At 45.4% G+C, this 19,464-nt stretch overlaps 1 protein-coding gene across 8 annotated transcripts in view; it reads right to left on the bottom strand.

Moving 5' to 3' along the window:
- The window catches only part of LOC109889540 (homeodomain-interacting protein kinase 2), a 100,566-nt gene that overhangs the window by 9,937 nt on the left and 71,165 nt on the right, over positions 1 to 19,464 (bottom strand). For 5 of the 8 annotated variants that reach the window (XR_004209727.1, XM_031822957.1, XM_031822960.1 and 2 more), the window contains exons 5-10: positions 16,051 to 16,149; positions 8,676 to 8,854; positions 8,357 to 8,519; positions 5,047 to 5,269; positions 3,904 to 4,025; positions 777 to 907 (exon numbers count right to left, since the gene is read on the bottom strand). Coding sequence is in view for 7 of the 8 variants with exons in the window: in XM_031822957.1 (XP_031678817.1) it covers positions 777 to 907; positions 3,904 to 4,025; positions 5,047 to 5,269; positions 8,357 to 8,519; positions 8,676 to 8,854; positions 16,051 to 16,149 (917 nt within the window). In the remaining variant the exon portion in view is untranslated. The remainder of the gene's footprint in view (positions 1 to 776; positions 908 to 3,903; positions 4,026 to 5,046; positions 5,270 to 8,356; positions 8,520 to 8,675; positions 8,855 to 16,050; positions 16,150 to 19,464) is intronic. The other 3 variants (XM_031822959.1, XM_020481032.2, XM_031822958.1) reach the window with 2 other exon arrangements.

Below are 19,464 nucleotides of genomic sequence, written 5' to 3'. Positions count from 1 at the left end.
GAGAGAGGGAGAGAGAGAGAGAGAGAGAAAGAGAGAGAGAGAAAGAGAAAGAGAGAGAGGGGGGGGGGGGGGGTAGAGAAAGACGTGTCTGGCCAACACCCTGTCCTTATACGGCACTGCTAAATTACACACACACACAAACACACTCATATACCTGCATCCTGCTTATCTTCCTGCAGGCACCATCCATCTAACATGTGATCCATGTGACATGCCATGCCTGGGATGATGTCCTTTTATGTGCATACATCTCATCTCCCTGAGGTAAATGTGCTCTTTTAAAAGCCTCGCTGTTCACTTATAGACTGTGATTCATAGCAGCCCTCTGAGTGCCTGTCACAAGGCCATGCTCCTCTGTCAATCAGGACACTGCTGTGCTGATCCTCTCTGCACTTTGTAAACATCCAAACTTTCGCTGTTGACCAGGCTTTAATACACAGTTGGTCAATGAAACTAGCCTGGAATCCAAAGCGATACGCTCTGTCTCATCATGGTGAAATGGAGGATATAAAATTGGATTGCAGGCTACAATGAAACTGCTGTACCTTTGTCATTTGGCTTCACTTACAGATATGCCAGGCTTATACTGTGGGTATGTGAGACCACATCTAATGTTTCATGACTATTCTGGTCTTATAGGTTTTGATCAATTGATTTGTTATGGTAGTGTCTTGCATCTTATCAGATGCCCAGCCCACATGTGCTTATAAGACACTGGATTGCCAAAAAGTATACAATTTACAGCGTGCAACATAAAGAGGAGGCATGTTCTTTACCTCCAGTTAGCCAGGGGCTGTGAGGCCATCATGGAGTCTGGGATGACGGTGGCGTGCTGGACCGAGGTGTGGGTAAGCTGCTGCCAGGCCGGGGGTAGGAGTATCTGCTGGGTGCCACTGGGCCAGGCCTGCTAGGGGGAGAGATGGGGAAGACAGGGGAGAGAGGAAGGAAGAGAATAAGAAGAGTTCTGGACAGCCTCAGAATGAAATAGAACACTATTTCCATTCTATATCGTATTCTATCATATCTCTAATTAACCCTGCGCTTCAACCATGTGAGGTATACTTAAGCAATAAGGCCAGAGGGGGTGTGGTATATGGTCAATATACCATGGCTAAAGGCTGTTTTTATGCACGCCGCAACGTGTAGTGCCTGGACACAGCCCTTAGCTGTGGTATATTGGCCATATATCACAAACCCCCGAGGTGCCTTATTGCTATTATAAACTGGTTACCAATGTAATTAGAGCAGTTTTGTCCACCAAGTTTAAACACTCAGTTTATAATCAGTCTTAGGTAGGAAGAACACATCCTAAAAAAATGTGTTGTTTTATCTCCCATTGTTTTAATTCCAGAGATTAAAGCAACAGGGAAAACAAGAGAAAATAATTGAATGCGCTAAAGTGTAACAAAAGATAAGGACTCCCTGTAAAAACACAAAACAGCCAATAGGTTTGCAGATACAAGCAGAACAACTGGCCAGCGTCAGGCTGTTTAAACAAAACCAGTTGAATTCTCTGGCCTTGCAGACAGCACACATCAACAGAGCATAGATAGGACTTTGGATGTTTGATAAAGATGTGTTGCCTCTCCCCTCCTGGTTCCTGTGTGTGTGCTGAAGTGTTTGGCATTATCCAAATCAGTTCCGCTTTTAATTAAATTCACATTGTTGCTGTGAAAGGACCTGCTTTTGTATTACTGGTGCAACACGCAGAGAGTTTCCAGGCATAATATGCCACGAGTCGAGTGTGTGTGTGTGTGTGTGTGTGTGTGTCTGCAGCCCTAATAGTTTAATGCAGCTCTATTGATTAGCACTTTAATGTGGGGTTCTAATGAATTGTTCCTTTATTAGCATTTGCACATTCTATTTACCTCGGCAGCATCGGTACGTGTTGCAGCACACAGCACAGCACAGAGGACAAAGCACTCAATACTTCAGCCTACATCTGGGCTGGGCTCAGACGGAGTGCCAAGCATACATCTCCAGGTCTGATCTTCGGGTGTCGTCCGCATTTCTTGGCACAATGTAACTGTTCAACTCTACTGTTAAAAAATGATTGTGAGGTTGAACAGCGTATGACCGCTAGCTTGTGGGAGTGGAATTGTTTTGTCTGAGGTACGTTGGGAGAGATGATTAACTTCAAACAAAAACAGTCCATGGGTGAAGGGGGAGAGAGGCATCTTTAGGTCAACAAAACATGACCAGGCTGTGGATGGATAAAGGACACAGGCACAGCAGCCAATGGAAAAGCACGAAAACCCGGCCAATAGAAGACAACCTAAGCCACTTGCAGACCCCCTTTACATATCCCATGGTTAAATTCACATCTCAAGTCCTTTTATCAACATGCCAGAACCCATTAAGAGCCACTAATACTTCCATCGCCTTCTCTCCACCCCTCTATCTCTTCATCCATCCTGCTCACTCCATTCCTGGCAGTATGCATTCCTCTCTCGCCGGGCGTCTGTGTTGTGTAATCGGCCTGTCTGCCCCTAACCCGGTTAAGAGGCCCTTTTCTTTTCTTCCCAGGCCCATCGCCCCAGTAGCAGCGGTGCTAGCTAGTTCCCCGCCTCCCAACAACAACCTCTTCTCCCCGAGGAAAAAAACCTTTGTCACCTCAGGGCCCTGAAAGCCCTGGCTCTCACTCCCCAATTGTTTCCAAATTTTCTGCATTCCTGATCCAGATAAAGGTCCTGCCTGGCTGCCTGCCTGGGGCCCTCCTTCACAGCTCCACCACCCAGCCTCAGCTCTGCTCTACAGACACCCAGAGAGATTGAGCCCGACCTGGGCCGAGGGTGGGCTGTGGCTGCAGAAAGGCCTGAAGGCTAAACCCACCCACACCCACTAGAGACCTCCCAGAGCAAAGGGAATGAGGGATTTAGATCCAGTACTTCCACGTATTGGATGTGCTACTGATCTGTACAAACGGCATGCTTTGTACTGTAGAATTGAATATACTGTAGAAATATTGTATGAAAGCTTCTTTTGAGGCAGTCTTTCTGAATGAATGCTATAAATTAAGTTAATGCTATAGGGTATAGGGTGACCTTTGTAGCCTTTTGGAGTTGAGCGAACCCCTCAAAACCCTCAAGCGTTTCCTAATCTGTCCCTCTCTTCTGAGGCCTATAATTCCAGAGTGCCTGACTTGGAAGCAGCCCTAAAGCTAATCATCATTTGGAATCTGACAGATTAGTCTTCTACATAGCACAGAGAGCCTCGCTAGTTGGCTACTGCATGATTAACAAGAGATAAGGGAACCCTTCTTACTCCTAGGACTTTAAAGCGCTTATGGAAATTTCCAGAAACCAGAGGGGGAGGTGGCCTACTGCTCCACTTTACGACTTTATAGTCTATTGTAGGAATAATGCATGGGTATGTATGTTCTTTCAAACGACTGTACATTAGCTGGTAAACCTACTACAGCTCCACTGCTAAGGATTTTAGTGAGAACTCTGAACGCGAACAAACAAATTCTCCCTCTTGTTCATCAAACCATGGCAGCCTCTTCCTCCAGGAGAAAGGGAGGGTGGGAGGACACTAGAAACAGGGTTTAACTCACTCAGGCAAAGCAGCTACCAGCAGGGGCAGAAGGATCACAAGAACACACAGACTGACTCCCTGCCTTGATCAAAGGCTAGCCTGTTACACTGATGTAGGTAAAGGACACAGAGGTACGGCCTGACATTTCCAAAGTAGCTTTCATCAACAAAAGCATACAAAAGACCCTTTTAGCCATATGTGTGTTTAGGGAGACATTCATGTCTCCCAGTAAATAGAATAGGTTCAGGGTATTGTGCACTGCAGGGGAACAAAGATGAGCTATCATTATGAGTTCAGAGATGCAATTAAGGGACTATATGTGGGCCCCCTGATCTCCACGACGACGGCCACGTCACTACTCCCTACCTGTGTCAACAGGCCTGTCTGGATCTGCAGCGGCTGAGCGCCGGGGGCCTGCGTCACTATAGGAACGGCATTCTCCATCCGCACAGAGTAGCCTGTGTGCTTGGACGGGGAAGCCTGCAGCCCTGAGGACACACAACAACATAGATGAGGTCAACAACAACAACAATACTCTATGTGTCACACAAAAAGGCCTGCACCCTGGAAGAAACAATGATGGCAAAATTGTTCAAGAAAAAATATTCATTTCAAAACAGTTTTTTAGTGATACTGTACTCAATTACGGATTCATCTTGAAAACATTAAGTTAGTAATGACAACATCAATTATATCTATATAACCCTTGGTTGAGTGGAGCAAACAGGAAATGGAAATTCTTATCCGCCATTCCACAGGAACCCCCCCTCCCAAAAAAGAATGTTTCTTTCAGTATTAACCTCATAAACAGAGGTTAGACCAGAGCGGTGGTTCAAAAGCATCAATCATAGATAAATGCATTTTTAAATGACTAATTAGCTCATAAATGTATCACAGCATATCTCTTCAACATGAAGACTGCCGTGGCCTTGGGGGGGGGTCAGTGGAAGTTACAGAACAAAAACTCTACACAGCCAGTGGTGTGCAGTGCCTGCTCACAGCTTGATAAGCCCTTCTCTCTTCAGGAGAAAAACAAAACTCCCTGGTCCTGATTTAGTCTACTGAAACTGACTGAGCCTTTGACAGGCAGTGTTTGAAATAGGTGCCGTTACTCATTTTGGGTGCCGGTACTGTTTATATTTACTTTTGAGCTAATATTCTATAAGATGAATAGGAGCTCAAGCAGTAGAACATTTGAGGTGCCGGTACTCAGTACCAGTGAGCTCCTTCCCAAGTCAAGCACTGTTTGCTATATAAAGGCTTATAGAGGCTATTTTAATTCACTCATTTAGCATTTATGTATACAGGTAATCCTGTTGCAATCTTTTATCTTTCTGATGCTTTTTCAAAGTAAACCTGTTCCAAGATGGCGGCAAACAATCCATTGTTACAGACACCTAACCACTGATCTAGGACCAATGCTTAAGGTTAAGCTCAGGGATAGAGGAAGCTGATCCTAGACCTGTGGCCTTTTTACACAGCATACACTGTGTTGGTTTATTCTCTTACCTTGGAAGCCTGGTGGACAGACGATGAGGGCCTGCTGGAAGGGGTCAGGCCGGGCAGGACAGAGTTGAGGGGCCCCGGGCTGCAGGGGCATGCTCCTTTGGGCCACGGCAGCCATGGAGGCTGCGGACGGCTGGTAGAGTGCAGATGGGTAGTTTAGTATGGAGACTTCGGGGTTGGCAAGGGAAAGGGTGGCACTGGTGGTGGAGGGAGCCAGGTTGGTGGCCTAAAGTAAGAATGGGATCGAAAACAAAAAGCCATGAGGAAATGCTGGGTGGTGGTGGTAAGCTCAAAAGGTTCTGAAGGTTGGTGGGTTGCTGGGGGGGGGATACTATCATAACTCATCGCGACATAAAATATCATTGTCATTTATTTATTATGTGTTAGATGTCTTAATGGTACATTAGTGATACATTCAAACAGAGGGCAAAATTAGGGCATTGTAATATCTCTCTGAATATTATAAATATCAGTGTGATATTTCTCAGCCTGTGTCCATCAGCTTTAATGTACTGTACATGTTGCATTTCAGTGAAAAGAGTGAGAGAACCTAGAGAAAGAGAGAAATAGAGTATGTGATGGAAAGAGAGAATCAATGTGACAAATCCCTTCCATCACCAACCTAGTATTTGATAGTGCTATAATTACTGTACATAAACAATACATTGAGCCACAGAGGATTATTAGTCCATACTGTACATGTACATACACACATACTGTTAGAGCTGCCACTAGTATGCACGTCAATGGAGATTCTCTCAATGTATTGTGTACACAACTAAATATCCACATACATGTACACACTCAGAGGCTTCAATGAAGCACTATAGGAACCAAACAGAAACACTGATCTGGGTTATATTCATAAGGCACCAAACAGATGAAACTGGACTGAAACAAAGAGGGACTACCTGAGCTGGTCCAATAAGAAGCACTTGTATTTGTTTTCCGTTGCAAAACGTTTTGCTACATTTTGCTACAGTGAGCCTAATGAATAAAACCCAGGTTAGAGGAGACTGTGATATAGAGACGAGACAAAAAGACAAATCCTTTCTCCTCCCAGTGTCTTTGTCCTCCCTCTGGCTACACAACAATATGTCTCAACGGATCCAAATAATCCTGGACCCAGTACTCAAGACACGCAATTATCTCTGTGAAGGGTCAACATTGAAAGAGCCAACTGGATTCCTAAGTGACAGAATCGAGTCTTATGCAATGCTCTTAAAATGCAAATGTTGCCAAAGTCTAATAATGAGCAGAGTAGTTGCTGGGCAAACTGACATTTTGTCTCTCGGCTTCACTATCTTGACTCCACATCTTTATCCTTGAGCAGACATATTTCAAAAGATGTCAGGCACTTGCTAATTGCGTGAACTGCTGTAAACCTGGGTCGTATTCATTAGGGCATACCGTAACAAAACGGTTTGCAACGGACAACAAAAAAGAGGGTTCTTAATAGACAAGTTCAGGTAGTCCCTCCCTGTTTTAGTCTGTTTTCTTCTGTTTGGTGCCTAATCAATGCGACCTTGGACATGGGGAGATCATCAATGAAGCCTAAGTAAGGCTTAAAGATAGCTTTGATAGGAACAAATGTTTTTAAAGACACCCAGTGCGCTCAGGTCTTAACTCAAATACTATTTGTTCGACAACACCCGGATTAATTAGCGTCTTTTCATTAAGCCTGAGTGGTTGAAAATTCAGAGACGGCACATTCATTTTTCATTTTGCACATTTTAGCAAGCTCGATGAGCACCAGGGGAGAGAAGTTAATCAATATGCAAGTGTGGCATTCATCATACACAACACAGAGAGAGCCTGCAAATAAAAAACTCAAAGACATTTCAATGTTTTCCTGCTAAATAAATCACTTACTTAGCGCTGCTCATACCACACAGAACCAAGTTGCTCTGATGGCGAAGTAGAAAAATTAGCGTTAAGCTATTTATTACAGCGCAGTCTAGGTTTTACCTCGACCTGCACAGAGTGGGTTCTGTGCCTGTCAATATGTTTAGTGATAAAGAACACTGTTTGCCAGAAAAAAACGAGAGCTGCAAATCTAATTCAGCACAATCTGAAAAATGTAAGTATGCAGCCATTTCATGATTCCAGCAGAAGCAAAAAGTCAGCAGTATAGAGTCACATACACCCCACAAAGCCCTACATGCTGAAGCTCAAAAGGCAAAAGGAAGAGAAACAGGAGGAGGAGAGAAGGAAGCCCGCTGGTGGGATTTTGAAGGCCTGAAAAGCGCTAAACTGCAAGCCAAGCAGGAAGTGTAAGTTTGTCATGTATCTCTTCAGCAGTTTGTGACAGTCCCCAATGAGCCTGAGGCACAGACAGACACCTAGCTTGGCTGTCTTGGCCTTAATATGCTCCTTGAGTGTTCTACTATAGGGAGTGTTTTCTTGCAAATGGTCAATGCATTGCCTTCAAATAAAGAGATGTGGGCTGATTGGGCGTACTGTGCTGTGTAAAGTGTTAGCCTGAAAAAACACATGAACCAAGCCAATGGTTGCCCAGCAAACGGGACTTCCTGCGGATATTAGGTGACATTCCCATTAGGTCCCTTAAGTTTTGACGCAACGTTCTAAGAACATTGTGTGATAGTCCCAAGGGAAAGTTCTCTGGAGGACCTTTGTCTACTTCCCTGTAAGCTCCCAGGACGTCACTGAGGACCATGTGAGGACCTTATTAGGACGTTCTCAGGACCATTCCACCTGCGTTTTTTAATTGAAAGTCAACCGTGTTCTTTCTTGCTTCAGTAGAAAACATTAGTCAAAAATAGCTTCATTTTAATCAGAAAAGTGTAACGCTATTTGGCTAGCAGCCACACATAATTAAATTAGCTTACAAGGTGCTTTTTTGCAAAAATAATGCATGGCCATCAAATTTCTAATGTTTATCATAGAAAGAATTTCGCAGGCTACATTTCCTAATGTTTTGATAAAGTCAATCTTGCAGGGACAAACTGGGGACTAGACAAAACCTCCAGGGGGCCACGACAGAACGTCTCAAAGAATGTCCTCTGGGACGTCCCCGGGACCAGCCGGGAACTCGACGAAACCCCCAGGGGACCATGACACAATGTCCTGACGACTTTAACAGACCATTTCGTTACATCCCGGGGACGTCCTAATGACACATTGTTTGGAGCGTGTATTGCACACGGGTAGTAGTGCATATGCTTCGTTACTGCATTAGCTTGCTACATGTCCTGGTTATGGATAGTGCTGGTCACCACCGACAGTAGCTGAGGTTGTATGAATTGTGAGGAGTATGTGAAGTAAAATCATCAACACTGTGCACAGTAGGTACCTGGCTGTGCACAGTGTTGAGCTGGTTGTTGAAGGTCATGGTGAGGTTGGTAGAGGTGTTGGGGGCCACGTGGGTGATGAAGGGGGTCTTGCTCTGGTTGACCGTGTCGTACATGCCCACACGACGCTTACAGATATCCATGTTCTGGAAGCAGGACTTGACACTGGAGTGAGAGAGGGGGAGGGGGAGAGAGAGAGGTGAGTATGAGCCTGCCTCATTTCGATTTAGTTCAGTTACTAGGCTACTTTTTGCCCAGTTATCTATTCACTATCTAACTATGTCCATGAGATACGGGGTGGAATCTCTAGAATAGACGTACTGTGTGCTGTGGGGGAGGAGGTGGGTCATGGTTATGAAGGGATGATTGAGGGTCTCGATGGGGGTGATCCTTTTGTCCGCGTCGATTGTCAGCATCTTGGTCAACAAGTCGATGAACTCTCTCCTGTCTGCCTTCTCCGCGAGCATGTCACTACCCTCCAGATCTGCCGTCATATTCACCTGCAGACAGACAACATACTGAATAAGCATTAGCGATTAGCATTTCGGAGGGACATTTTCAGACCTTAAAGGGGCAATCTGCAGTGTAAACAACAACAAAGCCTGACCCAAACACTGATATGGTAAACAGCTGAAGGATGGGGTTGGAGAAAAGTAACCGCTCTTAAATTCATAGACAGAGTTATGGATGCATGACTGACCATAAAAATGACATTTTTAAACCATATAGAGTGTTTGTTTACAATAATTTTGTTGATAAACAAAGGAGTAAAGATTTGGGTAAGATGGGGTGAGATAATTTAACTAAGCTCATACATTTAACTAAGCTTTTAAGTTATAGTCTTCAAGAATCAATGGGTATATATCATACATTTAAAAGTCAAAAAATGGATGTAGCAATCGCAGATTTCCCCTGACCTTAAAGTGTTTACTGAGGCTGTGTCTGAAATGGCACCCTATTCTGTATATAGTGCATTACTTTCGGCACCCTATTCTGTATATAGTGCATTACTTTCGGCACCCTATTCTGTATATAGTGCATTACTTTCGGCACCCTATTCAGTATATAGTGCATTACTTTCGGCACCCTATTCTGTATATAGTGCATTACTTTCGGCACCCTATTCAGTATATAGTGCATTACTTTCAGCACCCTATTCTGTATATAGTGCATTACTTTCGGCACCCTATTCTGTATATAGTTCATTACTTTCGGCACCCTATTCTGTATATAGTGCATTACTTTCGGCACCCTATTCTGTATATAGTGCATTACTTTCGGCACCCTATTCTGTATATAGTGCATTACTTTCGGCACCCTATTCAGTATATAGTGCATTACTTTCGGCACCCTATTCTGTATATAGTGCATTACTTTCGGCACCCTATTCAGTATATAGTGCATTACTTTCAGCACCCTATTCTGTATATAGTGCATTACTTTCGGCACCCTATTCTGTATATAGTTCATTACTTTCGGCACCCTATTCTGTATATAGTGCATTACTTTCGGCACCCTATTCTGTATATATAGTGCGCTACTTTTGACTAGAGCCCTATGGGAATACTGTGCCATTTCAGAGGCAGCCTGTACTATTGCTGCGAAGGACAGGAAAAACACTGCTGCCTTTCCCATGGATAGAACTATTTATAAACACACATACGACCTTCATAAGGCTTCATCAGTTAGGGTGTCAACACCAGTGTCACAGCACATAGTGATACCCTTGCACCTTACTGACATTACAAACATTTACACTGGTATTCATAGAAAAGAGCGGAGCCGCTTCAAAACTCCACTGGCGCCGTCGCTGAGATTTTTATCTACTGCTGAGAAGCAAAATAAACGAAGAATTAACCCGATATGTATTGCTGTTTGCTTATTAAAATAAGGTAAGGGGGGAGGTAGAGGCAGGTAAAGGCTGAGGCAGAGGGGGAGAGGAGGAGGGGGAGGTAAAGACTGAGGCAGAGGGGGAGAGGGGGGGGTAGAGACTTAGTCAGAGGGGGAGGTAGAGGATGAGACAGAGAGGGAGGTAGAGGCTGAAGCAGACGTAGAGGAGGAGGTAGAGACTGAGGCAGAGGGGGAGAGGAGGAGGGGGAGGTAGAGGCTGAGGCAGAGGGGGAGGTAGAGGCTGAAGCAGAGGGGGAGGCAGAGGGGGAAAGGAGGAGAGGGAGGTAGAGACTGAGGCAGAGGTAGAGGCAGTGGGGCGGTAGAGGCTGGGGCAGAGGGGGAGAGGAGGAGGTAGAGGATGAGGCAGAGGGGGAGGTAGAGGCTGAAGCAGACGTAGAGGAGGAGGTAGAGACTGAGGCAGAGGGGGAGAGGAGGAGGGGGAGGGAGAGGCTGAAGCAGAGGGGGAGGTAGAGGTAGAGGCTGAAGCAGAGGGGGAGGTAGAGGCTGAGGCAGAGGAGGAGAGGGAGGTAGAGACTGAGGCAGAGGGGGAGGTAGAGGCTAGGGCAGAGGGGGAGAGGAGGATGTAGAGGCTGAGGCAGAGGGGGAGGTAGAGGCTGAGGCAGACGGGGAGAGGAGGAGGGGGAGGTAGAGGGATATGTAGAGGCAGAGTGGGAGATAGAGGTAGAGGCAGAGGGGGAGGTAGAGGGATATGTAGAGGCAGAGTGGGAGGTAGAAGCTAAGGCAGAGGGGAGGTAGAAGTAGAAGTAGAGGCAGATGGGGAAGTAGAGGCAGAGGGGGAGGTAGAGGTATAAACTGAGGCAGAGCCGCTCTGGAGCAGCCCACAGCCTTCAGTGGCATGTCTGAGTTGGGGGACAGGGACATAGTCGGGGACAAGCGTGCTTGTTTATTGTGATTGCTATGCTGAGATAGCGGGCCCGTTTTTCATAAAGATACAGCTTACCTATAGCCCTGCTTCAGGGGCTATCTGATGTACTGCCAGTCAACGCCAAACAATATGATTGAGTTCTCGTTCCTACGCAAGTTATTCAGGCTCCGTCCCTAACCCCTCCCTGCCTCGCACATCTCCACTCGCCGTGATAAAGGAATAATCTCTGGAATGAGGTTTGGGAAAATAATCACGCTGTCCTCTGCGAGAGGGAAAAATTACTTTGGGAAACGCACTCAGTCGAATTGCGAATGTGTCGCCTTGCCTATGTATGTGTACGGAGGCAATCTAACTCCATACTAGCATTGTAGCACAGCAGAAATGTACAGTATATATGTTAATATTACGGAGAACAGCAGGCATTCTATTGTAGTGAATTGATTGAATGCCGAGCCATAGCAAGACCTCTCTATGAGTATGCTAGATCATAAAGTCAAAGAGCAGCAAAGCAGTAGAATACTTTTAGTATAATCATCACTTCTTTTTATCCTGCCCACAACACAAAAAGCTCTGAAATTGAGCACGGTCCTATTATACACTGAACAAAAGTATAAATGCATATAAAGTGTTGGTTTCATGAGCTGAAATAACATTACAATCACAAAAATGATTTATCTCAAATATTGTGCACACATTTGTTTACATCCCAGTTAGTGAGCCTTTCTCTTTTGCCAATATATCCATCCAACTGACAGGTGTGGCATATCAAGAATGATCATTACACAGGTGCACCTTGTGCTTGGGACAATAAAAAGCCCCTTTAAAATGTGCAGTTTTGTCATACAACACAATGCCACAGATGTCTCAAGTTTTGAGGGAGCCTGCGATTGGCATGCTGACTGCATGAATTTCCACCAGAGTTGTAGCCAATGAATTCAAATGTTATTTCTCTATAAGCCTCCAACGTCATTTTTTTTCTCGAGAATATGTCAGTATGTCCAACAGGCCTCACAACAGCAGACCACGTGTAACCACGCCAGCCCAGGACCTCCACATCCGGTGTCTTCAACCTGCGGGATCGTCTGAGACCAGCCACCCGGACATTGTGGGTTTGCACAACCGAAGAATGTCTGCACAAATTGTCAGAAACCATCTCAGGGAAGCTCATCTGCGTGCTTGTTGACCTCACCAGGGTCTTGACCTGACTGCGGTTCAGCGTCGTAACAGACTTCAGTGGGCAAATACTCACCTTCGATGTCTACTGGCACACTGGAGAAGTGTGCTCTTCACGGATGAATCCCAGTTTCAACTGACCCGGGCAGATGGCAGACAGCGTGTATGGCGTCGTGTGGGCGAGGGGTTTGCTGATGTCAACGTTATGAACAGAGTGCAACATTGCTGGTGGAGGTGGGGTTATGGTATGGTCAGGCATAAGCTACGGACAACAAACACGATTGCATTTTATCGATGGCAATTTGAATGCAGAGATACCGTGACGAGATCCTGAGGCCCATTGTCGTGCCATTCATCCACAGCCATCACCTCATGTTTCAGCACGATAATGCACAGCTCCATGTCGCAAGGATCTGTACACAATTCCTGGAAGCTGAAAATGTCCCAGTTCTTCCATGGCCTGCATACTCACCAGACATGTCACCCATTGAGCATGTTTGGGATGCCCTGGATCGACGTGTACAACAGTGCGTTCCAGTTCCCGACAATATCCAGCAACTTCGTACAGCCATTGAAGAGGAGTGGGACAACATTCCCCAGGCCACAATCAACAGCCTGATCAACTCTATGTGAAGGAGACGTGTCACGCTGCATGAGGCAAATGGTGGTCACATCAGATACAGTTTTTTTGGTCCAAGCCCCTACCTATTTTTTAAGGTATCTGTGACCAACAGATGCATATCTGTATTCCCAGTCATGTGAAATCCATAGATTAGGGCCTAATGAATTTATTTAAATTGACTGATTTCCTTATATGAACTGTAACTCAGTAAAAAAAATGAAATTGTTGCATGTTACGTTTCTATCTTTGTTCAGTGTAGTTTACATGACGAGTGCAGTGTCTGTATACGCATGTCTATGGATATTTCGGGCCTCAGAGACATTATATCATAGAAATAGCATGGCACTCCAGAACACGAGGACACGACAGCAGATGTTATTATAGAAATATCATCTAGAATCTAGTAACTCCTGAGGACCTACAACATGGCACTCCAGAACACGAGGACACGACAGCAGATGTTATTATAGAAATATCATCTAGAATCTAGTAACTCCTGAGGACCTACAACATGGCACTCCAGAACACGAGGACACGACAGCAGATGTTATTATAGAAATATCATCTAGAATCTAGTAACTCCTGAGGACCTACAACATGGCACTCCAGAACACGAGGACATGACAGCAGATGTTATTATAGAAATATCATCTAGAATCTAGTAATTCCTGAGGACCTATGGCATGGCACTCACTCCAGAACACAAGGACACGTTCGCAGATGTTATTATAGAAATATAATCTAGAATCTAGTGCTTCTATTTCTATACTGAGGAGCTGTGACATGACATGGCACTGGAGAACATGACAGCAGATGTCCAAGCTGCACTGGGACACATCAGGCTGCCTGTGCCTGAGGAGAGGTGGAGTTAACCATGCAAGACTATGATGTGTACAGAACAAACTCACAACCCTAGTGTAGAATATCAGGTTTAATGTTGGACAACTAACAGCATCCCATCTGAGTTGAGGTCAGTAATATGACTTAGAGGAAAGGGAGAGTATTTAGTAGTAGTGAAACTGAATGTTAGGAGCTTGTCTTTCGGCCATTGCTTCGCTGTCAGCAACTGCTATTGTAAAGTCATGCTGGGTCGCAGAGTTGTGTGTGGTGAAAACATAGCCACGACTAAAATCTCTTGGCCTCCGTCTATCTAGTTCTCCATTCAGGCTGCATCCAGTTTAGCTAGTGCTAACTAGAGATCAAATGGAGATGGGTCCTCTAGAACTTTAAGCTCTCCCCATATTTCCCAAGACAGTGTGGAAGCAACAAGAATGTCACCATTGGCAGACGTCCCAGTAATCAACCCAAGTCTCTCTCTCCAGTCCCTCTGTGCCTTCTGATATGATCCATTATACAAATGAAGACAGATGTCCACACTGCAAACGTATTTATCTGGCCAAAGATTCTGACTCGGCATGAGCTCTTCTCCCAATTAGGACTGGGCTCCTCTTTTTACTTTCTGTTTATTTTAGTAACCTGTGTGTGTGTGTGTGTGTGTGTGTGTGTGTGTGTGTGTGTGTGTGTGTGTGTGTGTGTGTGTGTGTGTGAGAGAGAGAGCCTGCCTACCTGTGCGTCAGTGGAGGCTGCTTAGAGGAGGACGGCTCATAATAATGGCCAGAGCGGAGCGAATGGAATGGCATCAAACACCTGGAAACCATGGAAACCACGTGTTTGATGTATTTGATACCATTCCACTGATTCCGCTCCAGTCATTACCCACGAGTCCGTTATCCCCAATTAAGGTGCCACCACAACCTCTTGTGCTGTGTGTGTGTTGGATGGGGTCCTGGCATGTTGATTTCATTAGATCAGTGTTGTGTGTCTGGGAGTAGGAGCAGCTTGGAGGTATGGCCTCCTAAACTAACCCAGGCAGAGGCACTAACTTCACCGAGCACAACTTCCGCTGAGCCTGCATACTATGCCAGACCTGGAGCACTCTGGCTGGGCCCTGGGTCAACTCTAATAGTCCAGATGGGACATCAGTGAAGTGAACAATCGTTGGTCCGCATGAGGTGGACAACCCCAAGGACTTAACGTGCCAGACGATTTGTGTGTGTGTGTGTGTGTGTGTGTGTGTGTGTGTGTGTGTGTGTGTGTGTGTGTGGTGTACGGCGCAAACTGCAATCAGATTGTAGACCTCAAGTCATATTTTACCTGACTTAATCTGTCATGTACCTTGACAACTTTTTATCCTCCCCTCAAGGAACAAGACATTTTAGATGCCTGGGAAATGTATCACGGTTTCCATCATTACCGGTATGTACGCTACAGTATGCGTGTTGATAAAACTAGTATGTTTGGGCGGGTGACAGTGAGAACAAAATATGGGCAGGGACACTATCGTATCATCATCTGCAAAATGTCATAGGTCTGTGTCAACTTTCCCACCGCAATCGGAATGAGAGTTGGGGAGAGGAGACGTGTTATGAGAAGGATCACATAAGATATAAGCCGTTTGGCGACAGTGCTTTTCTACACCAGGGTTTAGTTGTATGAGTCACTTCCTGGTTACGTAAACATTGTAATGCATCCTTTCTTTGTTTTACTAAACAAATGGGTTCCCACAGGTGTTCTCTCTGTAAACGTTGTGCTGGAGAGAGCAAGCTCTTGTTCATTGGGCAGCAAACGGAAGAAAACGGACTGAAACAGGCAGGGACTACCTGGACTATTCCAATAAGAAACCCTCATTTAAATTTGCCCTTGTGAAATGTTTTAAAACGATTTCCTGATGAATACAACCTAGCTAAGGGCTAAAGGCTATTGTCTTGCTTCCCATGCTGCAACTCCTCTAGCCTACTCTGTCTCATTGTGTACATGTCCTACACAGACGAGTCCAGTTAGGTGATGGCCACAACATTCACCCAGCTTAAATAAGAAAGCAAACTACACACAGGAAATACTGTGACTGAGTTGACCAAATGCTCGACTACGATGTCAGCCTGTCATTCATTAAGCGGTGGTTTTAGAGAAAATAAGAAGAAAGAAAATAATCTGAAATGAAGAAGGGTTTCAGTCGAAGCACAGCCGGTTTCATTTCCCCTGTGCGACTGCATATGCAAAGGGCTCCACTGCTTGTGTGTGTGTGTGTGTCTGTGCATGCGTGCATGTGTGTGTATTGTATATACAGTGCTCTGAACCTGCGCCATATCGTCCAGGCAGTTGAAGATGTACTTCCGGGCCTCTTTCGACTTGATCGCTGTCTCTCCTTCATGGTCCTCGGGTGTCTGTGGAGACAAGAAACAGATGTTCCATTCAGTTCCCATGAGACTTCCTCTAGTCTCTGAAAGTACTCTATTTACATGTCCCTCATTACAGACTAGTGTTTATAGGCAGCAGGACTGAGCTAGCTAGCAGGACCGAGCACTATTGTTTATAGGCAGCAGGACTGAGCTAGCTAGCAGGACTGAGCACTATTGTTTATAGGTAGCAGGACTGAGCTAGCTAGCAGGACCGAGCACTATTGTTTATAGGCAGCAGGACTGAGCTAGCTAGCAGGTCTGAGCACTATTGTTTATAGGCAGCAGGACTGAGCTAGCTAGCAGGACCGAGCACTATTGTTTATAGGCAGCAGAACTGAGCTAGCTAGCAGGACTGAGCACTATTGTTTATAGGCAGCAGGACTGAGCTAGCTAGCAGGACTGAGCACTATTGTTTATAGGCAGCAGGACTGAGCACTATTGTTTATCGGCAGCAGAACTGAGCTAGCTAGCAGGACTGAGCACTATTGTTTATAGGCAGCAGGACTGAGCTAGCTAGCAGGACTGAGCACTATTGTTTATAGGCAGCAGGACTGAGCTAGCTAGCAGGACTGAGCACTATTGTTTATAGGCAGCAGGACTGAGCTAGCTAGCAGGACTGAGCACTATTGTTTATAGGCAGCAGGACTGAGCTAGCTAGCAGGACCGAGCACTATTGTTTATCGGCAGCAGAACTGAGCTAGCTAGCAGGACCGAGCACTATTGTTTATAGGCAGCAGAAATGAGCTAGCTAGCAGGACTGAGCACTATTGTTTATCGGCAGCAGAACTGAGCTAGCTAGCAGGACTGAGCACTATTGTTTATCGGCAGCAGGACTGAGCTAGCTAGCAGGACTGAGCACTATTGTTTATCGGCAGCAGAACTGAGCTAGCTAGCAGGATTGAGCACTATTGTTTATAGGCAGCAGAACTGAGCTAGCTAGCAGGACTGAGCACTATTGTTTATAGGCAGCAGGACTGAGCTAGCTAGCAGGACTGAGCACTATTGTTTATAGGCAGCAGGACTGAGCTAGCTAGCAGGACTGAGCACTATTGTTTATAGGCAGCAGGACTGAGCTAGCTAGCAGGACTGAGCACTATTGTTTATAGGCAGCAGGACTGAGCTAGCTAGCAGGACTGAGCACTATTGTTTATCGGCAGCAGAACTGAGCTAGCTAGCAGGACTGAGCACTATTGTTTATAGGCAGCAGGACTGGGCTAGCTAGCAGGATCGAGCACTATTGTTTATAGGCAGCAGGACTGGGCTAGCTAGCAGGACCGAGCACTATTGTTTATAGGCAGCAGGACTGAGCACTATTGTTTATCGGCAGCAGAACTGAGCTAGCTAGCAGGACTGAGCACTATTGTTTATAGGCAGCAGGACTGAGCTAGCTAGCAGGACTGAGCACTATTGTTTATAGGCAGCAGGACTGAGCTAGCTAGCAGGACCGAGCACTATTGTTTATCGGCAGCAGAACTGAGCTAGCTAGCAGGACCGAGCACTATTGTTTATAGGCAGCAGAACTGAGCTAGCTAGCAGGACTGAGCACTATTGTTTATCGGCAGCAGAACTGAGCTAGCTAGCAGGACTGAGCACTATTGTTTATCGGCAGCAGGACTGAGCTAGCTAACAGGACTGAGCACTATTGTTTATCGGCAGCAGAACTGAGCTAGCTAGCAGAATTGAGCACTATTGTTTATAGGCAGCAGAACTGAGCTAGCTAGCAGGACTGAGCACTATTGTTTATAGGCAGCAGGACTGAGCTAGCTAGCAGGACTGAGCTAGCTAGCACTAGCAGGACTGAGCACTACTGTTTATCGACAAAAGGACTGAGCTAGCTAGCAGGCCTGGGGTGGTGAAACACACACACTGGTGCAGACACACTTTTGGGGTGGCAGGCAGCCTAGTGGTTAGAGCGTTGGGGCAGTAACCGGAAGGTTGCTGGATCGAATCCCAGAGCGGATAAGGTGAAAATCTGTTGTTCTTCCCCTGAACAAGGCAGTTAACCCACTGTTCCCTGGTAGGCTGTCATTTTAAATAAGAATTTGTTCTTAACTGACTTGTCTAGTTAAATAATATAAAATACACACACAAAACGTGTTTATGGGCAAAAGCAGGGACATACATGTAAGCATAGAAACACACACACCCACATGTAGTATGTGGACACACACTAATCTTACGGACCTATTAATCAGAGGAAAACTCTCTGACCAAACACGCTGTATTCGTTTTAATTACAGTATCAGCATTATCACGGCTGCTGTAAAATGGAAATACACGACAAGCCAAGGTCGAAGCGAAGCTTAGCAATCACTCTGACAGGCCTATCCCTGTTTCTGTCTCAGCGAAAGGGAAAAAGTTGTTGGTTACTAGCTATCTGATTTTCCATTGCCAACAACCATGGACAAATATGAGGCTGTAGCCGTGTCCTAATACACAAGGTAATAACTTATCTCTACCTTTTCACACAGTGACAGCCTCTTGTATAACTTAAGAGCGCACACACACACACACACACACACACACACACACACACACACACACACACACACACACACACACACACACACACACACACACACACACACACACACACATCAGACAGGGTGTTATCCTCTATACTTACTGAAAGGTCAACGTTGCAAGGACCTACATTATTGGATGTCAATGTGTTATGTTGTTGTGCCTCATTTTGTATGAATAAGAACAAAGACATGGGGTGTGTCAGGCAATGGCACATTGGTCAAAAGTTGTGCACTTTATAGGGAGTGAGGTGCCATTTGGGACGGACTCGTGGTGAGTCTCCAAGGAGAGCTGATCAATCTTGGGAGAGAATATTGCTAAGTGCAGTAGAGCAGTGAGGGCGTATATATCCAGCTGAGATATTGGTATTGTGGGGTCAGGATGTTCAATACAGTAAAAATATGTCTGCAGATTCACTGCATGACTCCAAAGTACTCCCAAAGGGAGAAAAATGCTGGTGCTTGAACAGGTCAGCACCTTATTGAGTGGCCTGAATAGAGCAACGTTTTTTTGGAGTCAGCGTTGAGTCTATCCTGTCAATGCCTCACACTGGGCTTCTGTAGCTTGTTTTTTAAAGCACACTTATTCAGGGGGTTCCCATTAAGACCATTTTGAATGGTGGATTAAGGACAACAATACACCACATTAAAAAATGATTCATAAAAATAAAAGAAACTAGAATTTACAGAATCAACACTACAGCTTCAAACACCACACATACAATTATTTGCATTAAATCCAAACAGTTGCAATTATCACTAAAGTCATTTAACATTA

The sequence above is a fragment of the Oncorhynchus kisutch genome, linkage group LG4, assembly GCF_002021735.2.
Source record: "Oncorhynchus kisutch isolate 150728-3 linkage group LG4, Okis_V2, whole genome shotgun sequence".
Classification (NCBI taxonomy): Eukaryota; Metazoa; Chordata; class Actinopteri; order Salmoniformes; family Salmonidae; genus Oncorhynchus; species Oncorhynchus kisutch.
The sequence above is the reverse complement of the archived record's forward strand: the minus strand, read 5'-3'. Positions and strand labels throughout refer to the sequence as shown.